Below are 15,190 nucleotides of genomic sequence, written 5' to 3' on the forward strand. Positions count from 1 at the left end.
AAATTTTTATTCAATAATAATAAACTAATAATAATAAAAAATACAATATTAATTATTAAGTTAGATCCCACGATATTATAAATTTTTTTTAATACTTAACAGCAACAATAAGAACAATAATAATAAATTCTTCTCAAAGGTTAACTAGATTTTTAACTTGGACCTGCATAGAATCATATATCATTATCTATAATAACATTAATACATACATTTTATAAAATTATGATATTTATAATGTTATTTATTAAAGTCATGATATCATCTATTCATTAATTAAATTATAAACATAAATAATTAGAGTATTATTTAAAATTAAGAATTAAATGAATTTTAAAAAAAACTTACGCTAATAAAATATATTAAACAATTCAATTTCAAATTATTTATAAAATCATATAATTTTAAGTTTACTTTCACTAAAAAGTGAACACATACTTATTGTACGTTTTTTTCACGTACCATGTTGTAGCCCATATCTGATCATGCTGTGTTTTTAAGGTCACATACCTGAGATTCTCAGCTCAGCCCAATCCACCCCACATGCGTGTCGTGACGTGCCGCATGCCTACCAAAACGTGCTTGTACCGTGCCGTACTGTACAGATTCATGTCGTACTTTTATCGAACCGCATGCTGCCCAATCCATTGGCTATCTAAAGGTAAGGGTTCTCATGCTTTAATAAAGTATGAAAAAAATGTCAAGTTATAATGTAATGATATACAATATGTCATAACAACGTTCTAGTTTTCAAATAAAGTGCCGAAATTCTTATTGGAAAATTTAAAATAAATTCCTCTAATTATAACACTATGTAAATAAATTTGGCTTACTGGTATATAAATTAATTGCTTTTAACTTCCCTTTTGTATCAATAAATAGCTTGTTTGATGTTGAGAAAAAAGGTTGCGACTATAAAATAAAAATTATTAGTGTATTGTAAATATAATTATTAGTGTATGAAATAAAAATATAATTTTTGAATAAAAATTTTGACAAAAATAATAAAAGTATTATATGTTTTTTTAGCGCACAAATGTTAAATCAAATCAATACAACTTCTTAACTACATTAATAGATGTTTACCTAATATTTTATTACTTTAACTATTAAGTTATGGCTATCCCACTGTACTAGTAAGGCCTGAGATTGAGTCATGGCAGAATTAATCAAAGCTATTTTACAAAGAAAAAAGAAACTCAACTTTTGTCCGTATACAAATTTGTGGATAATTATATATAATTTTTTTCACAATACTGTTTACACAACGTATACATGCGCACGGTGAGCTACCTTCTTTGCAACGTAATTTCTCATTTTAATGAATTGGTAATTTTTCATAGTTGATTGAAGTTGAGGACACGTGTTAATTCATATGGACGATTTTCTCTCTGACTTATTATCTTCGGAACTTTGGGCCAGCCATTTTACAGTGAATTAACATTGCTGGGCTTCGACAGAAGTTTGGATTTCTATTTATAGTAGGCCTTTTGAGACCCCTGCACATTTCTAGTAAAGCCCTCTTTAACTGGAATTTCCAAAATAACTAAAAGTAATTTAATTCTTTTTTTTATTTTGAATGAAAATTCAATTAAACACTTACATAAATTATTCTTTTAATAATTTTTTCATGCCCACCTCATTTCATAATTTATATTTATATTTGAAATTTTAATTGAATTTTTTTGAGAAATTTTTAAGAATTTAGAATTTTGAAAGTAGAAATTAGGCAACAAGATAAAAATAATTTAAGGCTTTAGAATTTTTACGCATTTATAAATAAAACTCTAAAAGGATATTCTTTATAGGATGAAACTTAGTAACAAAATGATTTATTTTGATTTATAGTTCAATACTTTATAAATTAAATTGGAGTATTTCAGGGAATAAAATTTTTGAGAGGTGAATTAGAGCTGCACTCTTGCAGTTATTAGTCTAAATCAAGTTTTGGGTGCCTCGGCCTAATTGGACGGTCCAATACAAAGATTGGATTTGTATTTTATACCAGTTGCATTTGCATGAACCTCTTCAAATTTGGTTAGTTTCTGTAACAACTAACCAAATAAAAAGGAAAAATTGTGGTCAGATGAAGAATTGCTCACTCAGTCAAATTGTCATTTCCAAATAAATAAAAAGAAAATGAATCACATATTAACATGTGACAAATGGTAAGCTTGGTTGAAGAAGAATCAGTTGGTGGGTTGCTTTCTATATTGATTGATAATTGTCTTCATACTTTAATCAGTTGCTGCTGGTGGAACTTCGTTGTCCATTCTTATTGAAAGCTTTTAAAAACTCAGTCCAATTTTCTAACTATTGCTTTCCCAATGAAATGTCCAGATCCTATACCCAATTTCAAATGACTCAAAGCTATTATTGTCTTTTGCCTTTCTAAATCAAGTTTTAGTTAAGGGCAAGGTAGTATCTCAGTTTAATTTTTTTTTTCCCCTCAAATTTATGCATAAATTAGGTGGAATAATTTTATATTCTATTATTAACTCATTTAATGGATGGTTGTTAAACAAGTCGTTATAGTATTAATTGGGTTCAATATAGTGAATCCATTGAGGCCTCAGTGCCCAATTTTGACGCAGCAGAATTTGGTCAACGACTACTGCAATACAGCTGTTCATTTACCATCTTCATTTTTCATCTTTATTACTTTTTACCATTATTTTATTATTGCACTCGCTACTCACCAGAATTTTAAAAAAAAAAGATGCAGTGAAAAAAAAAATTACTTAAAGCGAATAGGAAATGAAGAATGAGTCAATTTTCAGTATTTGTGGTTGGCCTAGAAGTCTTTAGCTTATGTAGAAATGTGATATGGTTTAGATTTTAGATTTTTAAAAAAAAAAAAAAACCAAGTCAATTCTTGAATGTTAGTGATTTGATGGGATGATTCATGAATTTGATTAAATTTCAATTAATGGAAAGATAAAGACATTCGAACAAGAGGCATGCCTACCACAAAAACAAAATTAAAAGCCAACCATCAAGAAATTTAAGCCATGAAAATATTGGTTGTCCTATACAAGCCTACCCTAATAATGCTAACTTAAAAGTATCTATCATTCATAGAAGGGGGGAAAAAAACATTTTCAAATATGAAACAACCAATTAAATGGACCTATTAATCAGAGAGAATTAGCTAAGTAATGGGTCGATTAAGTGCAATTAAATTTTAAATGACTCTCTTTGAAGCCAATTTGGCCTATTTTCATATCCGAATACACATTCGGCAATCTGCACTAATAACAAAATTACAAATCGATTTTTTTGTTTTTTTTTTGTTTTTATGATTATAACAAAATAATAATAATTCAACTCTAGTATGAAACCAAAGAAATTTCGCGTGGGAAGACTGAGTTTTATTCATTAATTGACCCAAGTCATGGTGGCAGTCACATACAAATACAAAAGTATGGTCTTATCAAAAAGGGTAGTTGACTGACTTTGAGTCTTAGTCTATGCCTAAACTAATCAAAATTATAAAATCTTTGTTTTGTTAAACAAGGGCAATTAATATCAAGCTAATTAAAACCCATTTACAAAACAGTAAAGTTGCTCAAGCTTTATAAGCACCCACCCATCCATATCACATTCACATTAGCTCATTGCAAAGCCAATCTCACACAAAACAAGACCTCTCTCATCCACTTGTAAACTTTTCTATCACAAAGAAGAGCCTTTGCTGCAGTTTTTTTACAATTCCAAAATGGAATATATCAAGGCAATGAATCATCATCAACCAATTTTGAGCAAATTTAGTCACAAATCTTTCTTTATCAAGATGGCAACCAAGTTCTTGCTCCCAGTTTCAATCTTTTCCATCGTTGTTTCATACTCTTCACTGATTTCTGCTGCTCTCAAATTATTCAGTGGCTTTAGCATTGACAAGAACTATATGTTCTTGCTTTGCAATGGAATTTTAGTTTTCATTGTCAAGAACTCTGGTGTCATCAACAAATCACCAGAGGAGAAGGAGACTGATCTTGTTAATGCCAAAAATGCCATCAAGGAAAAACAGAGTGAGCAGCAAGTAGTCAAATTATCAGAGGAAAAAGTTGACATGGAAGTTGCAGAAGCACAACCAGAAAAACGGTCTTGTGTTGTGGTAGCTGACGAAAATGTTGTCCCAGTTGCACAAGTTGATGGTGATGAAGAAGAAGCACAAGAACAAGAGTGTGAGATACTGATCACTGACGAAGATCGAGAAGGAGGAATTGGGTTGCTTACCACAGAGGAATTAAACAAGAAATGTGATGAATTTATCAGAAAGATGAAAGAAGGTATCAAATTTGAAGCTCAACAGCTGATCATGGTGTAATATTAGTGACCAAAAGTTAATAATCTAATTAGATTAGTTTGGAGTTCTATTTTTTATATTTCCAATTTTTTTTTGGGGTGTATGTAGAAATTTAACTCTCCAATTAATGCATTTACAAGTTCTGTTCAATATTCACAGTAAGCAATTACGTGTTTGGACTTTGGAAAGCTTATTTAACCTTGTAATAAATCAAATTAATGACCCAATTGACGGGGCTAAGCCATACTAATCAATGTGCCGTAAGTTAGGTTCAAAGTACTAGCTCACCAAGTCTATAACCAAAATTCAATTGCACTTTTTGGAAACTTGTCCCAAATTTCTCCTTTAAGATACCAAGAAGTTTAACCAATATAGATACAAAACATAAATACAAATATGAATGAATATGAAAATGAAGTTGAGGATGAGGATGAGGATGAGGATGAAGATGAAGATGTATATGATATTATCTTTTAACAAATGTGGAAAAGTCTTTTATCTTGCATTTTGCATGTGATTGTGATCCTGAGCAGAGCTGCTTTTACTTGACTTCAAAAGTTCTAAGTCTTTTGGAAGATAATACTAGTATACATAGATTAATTCAATTTGCCAGCTTGCTCACACAATAAATTGGGACAAGTTTCAGACACGTGGGACCCTCTTCTTTTGACAGACAGTTACCAAGTCTTCCCCTTGGTGGCTAAGTTTAGTTCTCTAGTGATCACCGCCAAGTCATATCTGTCACTCAAGATTTTTTTAGCTTTTGAAACAAAGTGCTCATCAACTACAGTCACTTTTCAAGGTTTTGTATTGGGCGCAAAGATACAACACCCCAACCAATCAGACTTTTGAGTGCATTTAGGATTGAAATTAAATAGTTATAATTTAAAAATTAAAGTATTAAAATATTTAATAAATATTAATTGTTATAATTTATAAATTATTTTGATATAATTTTTTATTTATATGATAAAAAATTTACTATATCTTTAATAATTTTTTTTAAAAATTATTATTTAAAATTTATATTTATTATGTATTATTAATTTTTATTTTATAATTATAAATTTTTTTTACAATAATTATAGTTTAAAATTATAACACTTCAATTCTAAACAAAACTAAAGATATTCCAATATCTTTAGGTTTACAAGATGAGCTCCCCAGACTATACATAAATCACTTTTTCAAGGCATCTTAACAAGCACAAAGGTCCAACTTCAAACTGATATTTGAGATTCTCACCATCTTAAAACAGCGTGTTTGACAACATAATGAGCTGCGCGGCAATCTTGCTCTCGAATATTTGACAGATGGTACAAACAAACCCCACTATTTAACAAACAGGAATCACTTATCACTCATGAAATTGATAAGTTCTTGAGGCCCCATCATTAAAAGCTTCAGGACATTGCAAAATTTTCCAAGTCAATGAACAAGAAGAGAGTGAAAATGCATGCATGCCCACACGCACACGCACACGCTATGATTTAAAAGAGAATGAGAGATGATGATAAAACTAGGACAGAAGACAACATGAGATAAACACAATGACATTGAACAATAGTCTCCACTTCCTTAGGTTTCCTTACACCCAAACACACGCTCAAATCAATAAGATTTACAGCAAGAGTGCAAGACACGGCCGAAGACAGGAATTGAACGGTAATGAGCTGCCCCCACCAAATGACCCCACAACCTAAAAAGCTGGACAGAGTGTTGTTTAAGTATAGAAGCTTGATCAAATACTCTCTGATCAGAAAAGATATTGTAACTGGTTATGGCATCCAGTCCTCAGGATTTTATTCTTATACAGTGAGATACAGCAACTAGTGAAATTGTTCATTTTATCTCTAAAATGGGAAAACTGTCCGCGAGAAAAAAATAAATGTTCTCATTCCAAAAAGAATAAAATAAAGCCATGGAACACTCAAGGTCATGGATATTTAACTAATACATATCACCATGGCAAAGCAAATAATATATCACAAGGATCCTCTTCTTCAAATACAAGATAAACTGACATTTAACAGTGAGATGCATCTGAAGAAAGTACATATTCCTGATTTTAAAATCAATTCCTGTTCTCAGCTAATACATTTCAGAAATAGTAATCAAGTCAAGATCAACATTTATGGCTGCACTTTGCTTTTGGTAAAGCACATATTTTCTAACACTGTAAATTACTCTCAAAAATTTTTGCAGACAACCGTTTTTAATGCTTTTAATACAGGTAGCAGTTGGAAGGTAAATGTAAATAAAACGTGTGGAATAATATGCTAATGAAAAAGATAGCTTTACAAGAATTCCTTATATTCACATATACCTAACATCAGTAAAGACTGAAACTATTATTGAAAATCAACGTAAAGTTTCAGGAACCAAAACAACACCATCCCACTTCCATCTCAAGAAAGCCTTCTATCTTACTCGATCCAATGAGCCAATGACCAGTTTTCATAATTTTTCTTGTAAGCATTTGGTAAAGAATAAAAATAAATACAGTAAATTGAAGTACAAAAATCCTTAGAAAATCAATGATGGCCTGTGAAGAACAATATGAAAAATATATATATATATCTGTATTTGGTATTAGCCTATCATGTTTGCCAAAATGGAAGTGAAAGCTTATTCACATTAGTAATTACTTATCTTGTTGTATGCCTTCAATACCTCTCCATTCTTCAAGCTTCTATATGTCCCTAAAATGGTTTCCAAGTGCAGTTACTTTAGCCACCATTCACTATTTTGCCAAACCTAAGGTTCACTGGCATTCCTAGCTGGCATATTCTCAATAAACTCATTAGTCACTGGCATTATGAGCTGGCATATTCACAACAAACTCATTAGTCTCTGGCATATTTCTGACATGATCAAGAAGCCCAGTAAGTTCTTTATGAACATAACTAAAACGCTCCTTGGAGATCATTGACTCTGTCAATAGAGCTGCAGCAAGAGAATGAAAGGCTTGAGCACATTCATCACTACTGCTTTGTGGATTTGGATCTTCCATTGTAACTAAGGAATTTTCGAGTCGCCAACGAAGCAGTAGATATTTTTCTGGGAGTTGAAAGTAGTTCTTCACTACCAGTACTCCAAGAGAATGTCGACATAAAATTCCAGAATGTTCAAATTCCTTACACGAACAATGAATTTGCTCATCTTCAGGTATCCAAATCACAAGATACTCTCCGTCCATTTTTTTGTAATGTCGCACCAGATAGGACCCATTTGTCATTTCAGTCGTTGCATACTGTGTAGAAAGCACAATTTCATGTTGTAAAACACGGAAGGCATAAGGTGTAAGAATGCTTCGTGCATGTTCCTCAATAGGCATGCATGTTTTGATATGCACATACTGCACCCCTTCTCTAGTTGAATTTCCAAAGGCAGCAGCACATACCTGCCAAGATTGCAAACAAAATTCAGAACATATATCAAAAATGCAAAAATTAGAAATAACAAAAGACTTATCACCAACATACCTGCTCAAAGAATACTTGCAAACATGTTTGCTCACTCAAGATTTTCTTAAAGAACGTGTCCACGGATTGAGAAAACTCCACTGTCATCATACGAGCCAGAAAGTAACCTCTAATATAGGAAAAAAGCCAGAATGCTCGATATGAGAAGAGTAAAGCGACATGCTTGTCTGAAACAAGACCAAAACGAGCAACAAAGTGATTCCACTGATGCTCAAAATCCTCTACACTCTCCAAACGGCACAACATATCAAACTCAGCTTTAAATTCTTCATACTGTGATCCCAGCAGAGAAGAGAACCAACTGGATAATTTGGAAAGAATATGCCATATACATACAACATGTTTGGTATTTGGCAATTCCCTTGCTATACTGTCTCTAAGTCCCAAATCTATATCTGTTAGAATTGTCTGTGGATGTCTCCCTCTCATAAAGCGGACAAAAGTCTGTTCAAAGGAAGAAAATCATAAAAAGTTATATGAAGATTGATGCAGATTTTTACAAGAATTTGAATCCACAAACCTGTAAAGCCCATGCGAAAGAATGAGTGCTTTCATCTTGCAGCAACACACAACCAAAGAAAATTGCCTTGCCATGATTATCCATACCAAACCACACTCCTAGGAGCAATCCGTAAGTGATAGAGCGATAACTGGTGTCAAAAGTAACCACATCGCCAAACAGTGTATATGCACGAATGGAGTCTCCAAATGACCAGGCAATATTTTCAACCTTCTCATTTTCATCGGTTGTATAGTCATAAACAAAATCCACATCCCTCTCTGCCATATTCTTGCAGGCCTCAAAAAGTTCTAGGGTATCATTCTCTCTTTTCTCAGTAAGCAAAGCATCATTTTCCTGAACTGTCTTCTTACAAGTGCGAACAAAGTTCCTCACATCCTTCTCTATAAAAGGCAACTGCCCAGGTTGAACTCCCTTTTCTAGTTCCAAAACCTTCACTATCCGGTTCACAGGAAACCCAGCTTTTGAGAGTAAAAGAATGCGCTCTTGATCAGCCTCCTGTATCTTCCGATATGCAGGAAGCATACGTACTTGGTCATCTTCCAATAATTCATGGTTATGAACATTACTAAATTGTGAAACATACCATTGAGTGACGCCATCAACAATTTCCTTCGTCAAATAGAGTTTGGCATCACATCCACAACGTACTGATTTTCGGTCTCTGGGGTGCTCTACGTTGGCCTTTTTTCTTGGTTGGTTAAATCCAGAACGATAACAAACAAAATCTCTCCTATAAATCCCTAAATTTTGGCTTTCGGTCGAACGTGCTTTTCTAATTGAAAATCCGTTCTTCCTTGCAAAATTGCTGTAATATTCAAAAGCCTCGTCATCACTTTTAAATATTTGACCCACGTAAGGCGTGAAAACAACCTCTGATGATAACAAGGATGATGTTGTCTCAGTCTTTTCTTGCTGAGAGCTCGTTGATGCCTGATCATCTCCTTCATACTTGATGTAACACTTCCAATCTCCACATGGGCACTGCTGTCGTCGAATCCAGATGTTAGTCGGTGGCTTCATTGCCATTTCTGCCAAAAATGCAAAAAATATCCCAACTCTAAATCCTAATGCTCCACTTCATTGTTGATGGAAAGCAGGAGAAGAAAAGAAGCGTTGTTGAGACTCTAAGATACATCGATGGCAACAACTACTCAAATGAAAGTAATTTTATCTAATTGAGGAAATATAACACCCAACTTGGTTGCTGCAGAAATAGAAAGCAGTAATAAATATTAGGATATTCATTACCCAGAACTCGAATACCTTTCAACTGAACTAATCCCCACAATATCAAACTAGAATAAAGCTTTTTTTTATATAATTGGAAAACTGAAACAATTAATACCATACTATTGAGCTTTAAAAAAAAGTTTCTTTTATTCTTTCCCTAATCTTCTTAGCAACCAATTAAGCTTATATTAAATCTAATATCATTGGGGGTGGGGGGGAATTCCTATCAAGAATTCACTTATTCACAGTTGAAATTCTATCAATTACAAGCACTTGAAAATCTCCTAGACCACGAAAGAAAGGAAACCTGTTATGCACTAGTCAATCACCAACAGAAGTTTTCAGATTTTCTCAAACAATGTGGTTCAAATCACAATAAAAGAAAGAAGCTGAAAACAAACATAATTCAAGTAAAGAATTATATAACGAAAAAACAAAGAAAAATAAGAAAAATGCTAAATTAAATTTAGCTTGAGATGAAGAAACTATATTGATATAAAGAATTCAAATTTTGGGTTATGTGCTTTCATATCACAGCATATACTACTCACTAGAATTACCCCAACCAAAAATAACAACAACAACAACAACAACAACACCAACAACAATACAGCCCAATTCATGTAAAATACTTCTATATTAGCTTACGATTGATTGATGATCAGAATTAAAAAGCAGAGACTAACCACGAACCGTCACATAATGTAAAATTTAAGTAAAAACAAAATAGACCCAGTTCATATCAGATACTTATAATCACAAAAAAATGAATTAAAATACGAACTTGGACGAGAAATAAGTATTAGGAAAATGGCACGTACCAGTAAAATTACTGCAACAAAAATTACTTTAAAAAGTAATTCCACTTTCACACGTGGCGTTGCTAAAGCTACCAGCAAGTGTTTCTCAATATACTTAATGTAAAGACCCAAAATACATTCTGAGAGATGAGATCATTATCACCACTGAAAATTAAGTTTATGGGTGTTTGAATTTAACTTCACATCATATTCCTCTTTTGCTTTTGCTTTGGTAGTTCATCGTTTTTCATCTACGCAATTTTTTTTTTTTTTTTAAAATTTAACTGGTGTAAGTCAACAAAGCCGGGTTCGGGTTACGGGTCGAGTCCGACCCAGGGCCAGAACCCGGTTTTTATATGCAATAATTGTTTAATTGTTTTAAGGCTATGAGAAAACTGCACCAAATCCTAATACATTCCTTAGTGACCAAGCAGTGATCGATACAATCATACAAATGTATCAACCTCAAGGAATTCTCTGTACAGCAAGATTCAGTTTCATCTAGTCTTGCATGAACCATCATAAGATGCAAAAGGGAAAGAAGAATCCTTCATATAGGCGGCAATCGTATTTTTATCTAAAATTTGAACCTGTCTGAAATGGTCTAAATAGACTCTATCATCATCATCTAGCTGATTAGATGTACCATCATTCTCCACATTGAAGTATCCCAAGTTAATCCTTGATATATGTTGTATCCACAGCCTCAACTAATCATCATATGTCAATCACCAGTAATCTCCACATGAGCATTTACCATCATTGAAGTGATGAAATCGGTTGGAGTCTCTTAGTACTATCTCCCGACCTACAATCTTCGATATAAACTTAAAGGCTGAATGACAATCACCACAAACTCGGAGATTTTTCATTATTCTGATAGGTAGTTTTGAATTGCGAGTAAGAACAAAGGCAACAGCAATTTTCTCACTGTGATAGCTCACGAGATCTTCCTTACTCTCAGGTTCAAGATCAAAGAGCGCAAATTTTGTCTGCGGCACATATCCAGCATCCCTCATCTTTTGGTTGAGTTCCTTGAGTTTCTCGTAAATCAAGTCTTTCTCTGGGTGTGATTCGTCACCAGCTACGAATACATGGACACCATCTTTCATGGTGACCCAACTACATCCGGCTTCTTTCTTCACTTCTGCCTCCTTCATTGCCTTCCTAGCCTTTGCCACATCTTCCCATTTGCCCCCAGAAGCATACATGTTAGCAAGGAGCACATAGTTCACAGCATTTTGAGGTTCCATCTCAAATAACATATTAGCAGCCTTCCTTCCTAACTCTGTTTTGCGACAATTTGCTCGGCAGCAAGCCCCTAATACAGTTCTCCAAATGAGACTGTTAGGTGTGATTGGCATCTTGTTGATGAACTCTTCTATCTTATCAAGTTCACCTGCCCGACCAAGCAGATCCACCATGCATGAAAATTGCTCCAGCTGGGGAATCAATCCATATACTTGACTCATGGATTTGAAATGTTTAAACCCTTCATCAACCAACCCTGCGTGGCTACAAGCAGATAAGACTCCTACAAAAGTAACATGATCTGGTAATGGGCCATCCAGCTTCATTTGTGAAAACAGTGTTAAAGCTTTGTCACCGTGACCATGACGTGCATAGCCCGATATCATTGAATTCCAAGAATACACATTCCTTACTGGCATCAGATCAAAGAATCTTGATGCATAATCTATTCTTCCACATTTCGAGTACATGTCAACAAGTGCACTCCCAATTACAACATCAAATTCCAAACAAGCTCTTACTCCACAAGCATGGACTTCCATGCCACGCTCTAATGTAGCGACAGAGGCACAAGCACTAAGAACAGTGGCAAAGGTGAAATGATCCAATCTCTGACCCCTCTGCATCATAAACCAGACCAAATTCATGGCCTTTGGCAACAGCTCATTATGTATGTACCCAGAAATCATGGAATTCCAACTAACTTCATCCCTCCTCTCGGACATCCTAGCAAAGATTTTCTCACAGTCATCCATCTCTCCGCACTTTCCATAGCATGATAGAAGTGCATTTTCAATGGTAGTTTCATTTGCTACATTATATTTAATCACTTGAGCATGTATCTGGTGCCCAAGTTTCCCCATTGAAAAGGAAGACGCTGCTGCAAGAATATTTATGAAGGTCACTCTGTTAGGACTCCATCCAGCTCGCCTCATGTCCAAGTAATATTTTACAGCTTCAGAAACTAATGCCTCGGAATCAGCAAATGCTCCAATCACAGAATTCCATGAAACTTGATCATGCTCTGGCATCAAGAAGAAAATTTTGAGGCATTGACTGAGATATCCTGCATCTGCATACAAAGAAAGAAGAGCATTTGAAACTGAAACATCTGAGTCAAGTCCTAATTTGAGCCCTTCACCGTGTATTTGCTGTCCAAGCATGATCCAACCCAAGCTAGCACATGAACTTAAAGTACTAATCAGTGAAAAATTTGAAGACATCAATCCATCTCTTCTCATTGCACAGAAGTTCATTATTGCTTCTTCATAACACCCATTCTGGTCAAGACCAGATATCATGGTATTCCATGAGACAGAATCTTTTCCAATCATAAACCTGAATACTGATCGAGAATCATCAATAGTACCACATTTTGCATACATGTTAACAAGTCCATTACCAACAGCAACCATGTCAAATAAACCGCTTCGGATGAGATATCCATGAACCTCTTTACCCTTTCTTCTCCCTTCCTCCAACACAGCAAATTCCGCAAAAGCACTTAATAAAACCAGATGTGAATCAAGATTTACATCAACCAAGTTTCTCATCTCCGTAAAAACCTCAGTTGCTTGTTCTCCATGGTTCTGCCTTACTAGCCCAACCATCAAACCATTCATGGAGACAACGTTCTTCTGAATCATCTGCTCAAAGATCTTCCGAGCATAATAAAAATTGCCCAACCTTGCAAAACCACTTACCAAAGCACTACCTACATACAAATCCGATAAAAGTCCAGCTTTCTTCACCATAGCTAGTATCTGCTGAAGCAAATATGAACCAGAAAGAACAGAGGAATAAGCAGCAGTTATTAAGCTCCCAAATGTATACTCATTAGGTTTTAAACTATACCGAAAACCTTCTCTCTGCATTCTTGAGAAAAGCTTAAAAACAGAAATTGTATCTCCTCTTTGCGAATAAACCGAAATGATAGAATTCCAAGATATCAAATCCCTAGTCTCTATTTCCTCAAAAATTCGACGAGCACAATCAGTGGACTCTAAACAACTCCCATACATCGCTATCAATACATTACTCACCAGCCCATCAAATGTCTGATTAGATTTCAAAACCAAACAATGAACCTGCATCCCAAATTTAAACCCACTTGGTCCACACTCCTGGCAAGCTCGAAGAACACTGCCAAGGGCATAACGATTCAGCAAGAACCCTGCACGAACCATTTCTTTAAACATCTTGCAAGCCTCATTAGACATACCTTTATGGGTATACCCAGAGACAATGCAAGCCCACGAGACAGAGTTTCTGTCAGGCATTTCATCAAACAACTTACTCGCGGACGCCAAATCACCAACTCTAACATAAACATTAATGAGGGTATTGCATAAAAACACATCATAAGCAAACCCATGTTTCAGAATTTGCAAATGGAAAAGTTTAGCATCTTTTGAGCTGCAAGAGTCGCGATATTTTCCAACTAAATGTTCATAAATATCAAGGCTAGCTGATTTGGGATGTGATTGTGATATTCTGTGCTGATGAATTAAAGTCTCTACTGGGAGTGGGGAACTTGTGACGCGTGGTTTAACATATTGGAGATAAAGGCGAAGAGTGTTGTCGCTGGCATTTTGTGTCGTTAAAGAAGAGTTGGCGAATGTCGTAAGAGTTCGCTTGTGACTGCGAAACATGCTTCGATTGAGAGTAGTGGCAGCTTCGGCTCATGCATTTGGCGCCTTCAAATGTTTCAAAGTTCGTTATTCTAGTTATGGTTCTTGATTTCAAACGTTAACAAAAAGTCGTGATTAAGTTTTGCAACCGTTATAATTTTACTTTTATTTTAAAAGCACAATAATTAATTAAAATGTTTGATAAGTACCAACCATTAATCAGCAACTAATGATAGACTTTTTTTTTTCATTTTAAATATATTCCGAATTCAATTATAAATAAATTATTTGTTTATTGAACAAATTGAAATTATTGGAGGGTTAAAATGTTATTACTACTACAATTTATTTTTAAAAAAATGTTCTTATTGAAAAAAAAAAGGGTAATTCAATATATTATAGCATGTAATAAAAGTACTTGTTTTACAAATAAATTATATAAGGGTTAATTTCATATTATCTCTCTGGTGATTGATTATCTTCAAATCACTTTTTTTTTTAAAAAAAAAACCTTAATTTACCTTCATTTTTGTTAAGAGACAAAAAAAAAAAAAAAGAGAAAGAAAATTATCAACCCTCTCAAATTTCTTTTTGAATAGAGTAATTTAAAGTTTTCAAAAATAAAAGATTAATTAGTTAACTATATTTTCCCTAGTTTATTTCCTTCACCATATTTGCTCATTTTTTTTCCATTATATCTAATTATTCGAAGATTTTACGTTCTATATCAAGAAATTCATACGCATTTCAAAGATATTTATTTTACTATACAATTTCAATAATTTATTCTATAAACTTACTTGTTGCAAGCGTGTCAATCTTTTGGTAAATGTATGTATTTTATTAATAATTATGATGTTATATTATTTGATATAAATATTATTTTTTAAATTTTTCATACGCACCGATATTCACACAAATATAAACAATAAATTTCGAAATTAATCCAAACTAACAAAAAATTC

General features: G+C 33.7%; 3 protein-coding genes across 5 annotated transcripts; 1 reads left to right on the forward strand and 2 right to left on the reverse strand.

Moving 5' to 3' along the window:
* Positions 1–3,567: 3,567 nt before the first annotated feature.
* On the forward strand, positions 3,568–4,458 carry LOC18052193. Its single transcript, XM_006447738.2, has one exon. The coding sequence runs from the start codon at positions 3,716–3,718 to the stop codon at positions 4,325–4,327; it is 612 nt and encodes a 203-aa protein (XP_006447801.1). The 5' UTR covers positions 3,568–3,715; the 3' UTR covers positions 4,328–4,458.
* Positions 4,459–6,806: 2,348 nt separating this feature from the next.
* On the reverse strand, positions 6,807–10,581 carry LOC18052194 (putative protein FAR1-RELATED SEQUENCE 10). 3 transcript variants are annotated; one of them, XM_006447740.2, is made up of 4 exons: positions 10,366–10,581; positions 8,312–9,518; positions 7,792–8,235; positions 6,807–7,709 (listed from the first exon to the last, which is right to left on the reverse strand). In XM_006447740.2, exons 2-4 carry the CDS (start codon positions 9,338–9,340, stop codon positions 7,110–7,112), a joined length of 2,073 nt encoding a protein of 690 aa, XP_006447803.1. In that variant the 5' UTR covers positions 9,341–9,518; positions 10,366–10,581; the 3' UTR covers positions 6,807–7,109. The 3 variants fall into 3 exon arrangements, with proteins under 3 accessions (XP_006447803.1, XP_024047442.1, XP_006447802.1); XM_024191674.1 differs by lacking the exon at positions 10,366–10,581 and adding an exon at positions 10,193–10,266; XM_006447739.2 differs by lacking the exon at positions 10,366–10,581 and having other exon boundaries at positions 8,312–9,939.
* Positions 10,582–10,909: 328 nt separating this feature from the next.
* On the reverse strand, positions 10,910–14,312 carry LOC18052195 (putative pentatricopeptide repeat-containing protein At5g09950). The gene has a single exon (XM_006447741.2). The coding sequence runs from the start codon at positions 14,244–14,246 to the stop codon at positions 11,073–11,075; it is 3,174 nt and encodes a 1,057-aa protein (XP_006447804.1). The 5' UTR covers positions 14,247–14,312; the 3' UTR covers positions 10,910–11,072.
* Positions 14,313–15,190: the final 878 nt, after the last annotated feature.

The sequence above is a fragment of the Citrus clementina genome, unplaced genomic scaffold (assembly GCF_000493195.1).
Source record: "Citrus clementina cultivar Clemenules unplaced genomic scaffold, Citrus_clementina_v1.0 scaffold_2, whole genome shotgun sequence".
NCBI lineage: Eukaryota > Viridiplantae > Streptophyta > Magnoliopsida > Sapindales > Rutaceae > Citrus > Citrus x clementina.

Excerpts from the sequence above, each read along its gene's own strand:
- LOC18052193 (XM_006447738.2), top strand. The coding sequence starts at position 3,716 with ATGGAATATATCAAGGCAATGAATCATCATCAACCAATTTTGAGCAAA.
- LOC18052195 (XM_006447741.2), bottom strand. The coding sequence starts at position 14,246 with ATGTTTCGCAGTCACAAGCGAACTCTTACGACATTCGCCAACTCTTCT.
- LOC18052194 (XM_006447740.2), bottom strand. The coding sequence starts at position 9,340 with ATGGCAATGAAGCCACCGACTAACATCTGGATTCGACGACAGCAGTGC. Across the intron at positions 8,236-8,311 it reads CTTTCGCATGGGCTTTACAG|ACTTTTGTCCGCTTTATGAG; the intron begins GTTTGTGGATTC and ends TCCTTTGAACAG. Across the intron at positions 7,710-7,791 it reads TGCAAGTATTCTTTGAGCAG|GTATGTGCTGCTGCCTTTGG; the intron begins GTATGTTGGTGA and ends CAATCTTGGCAG.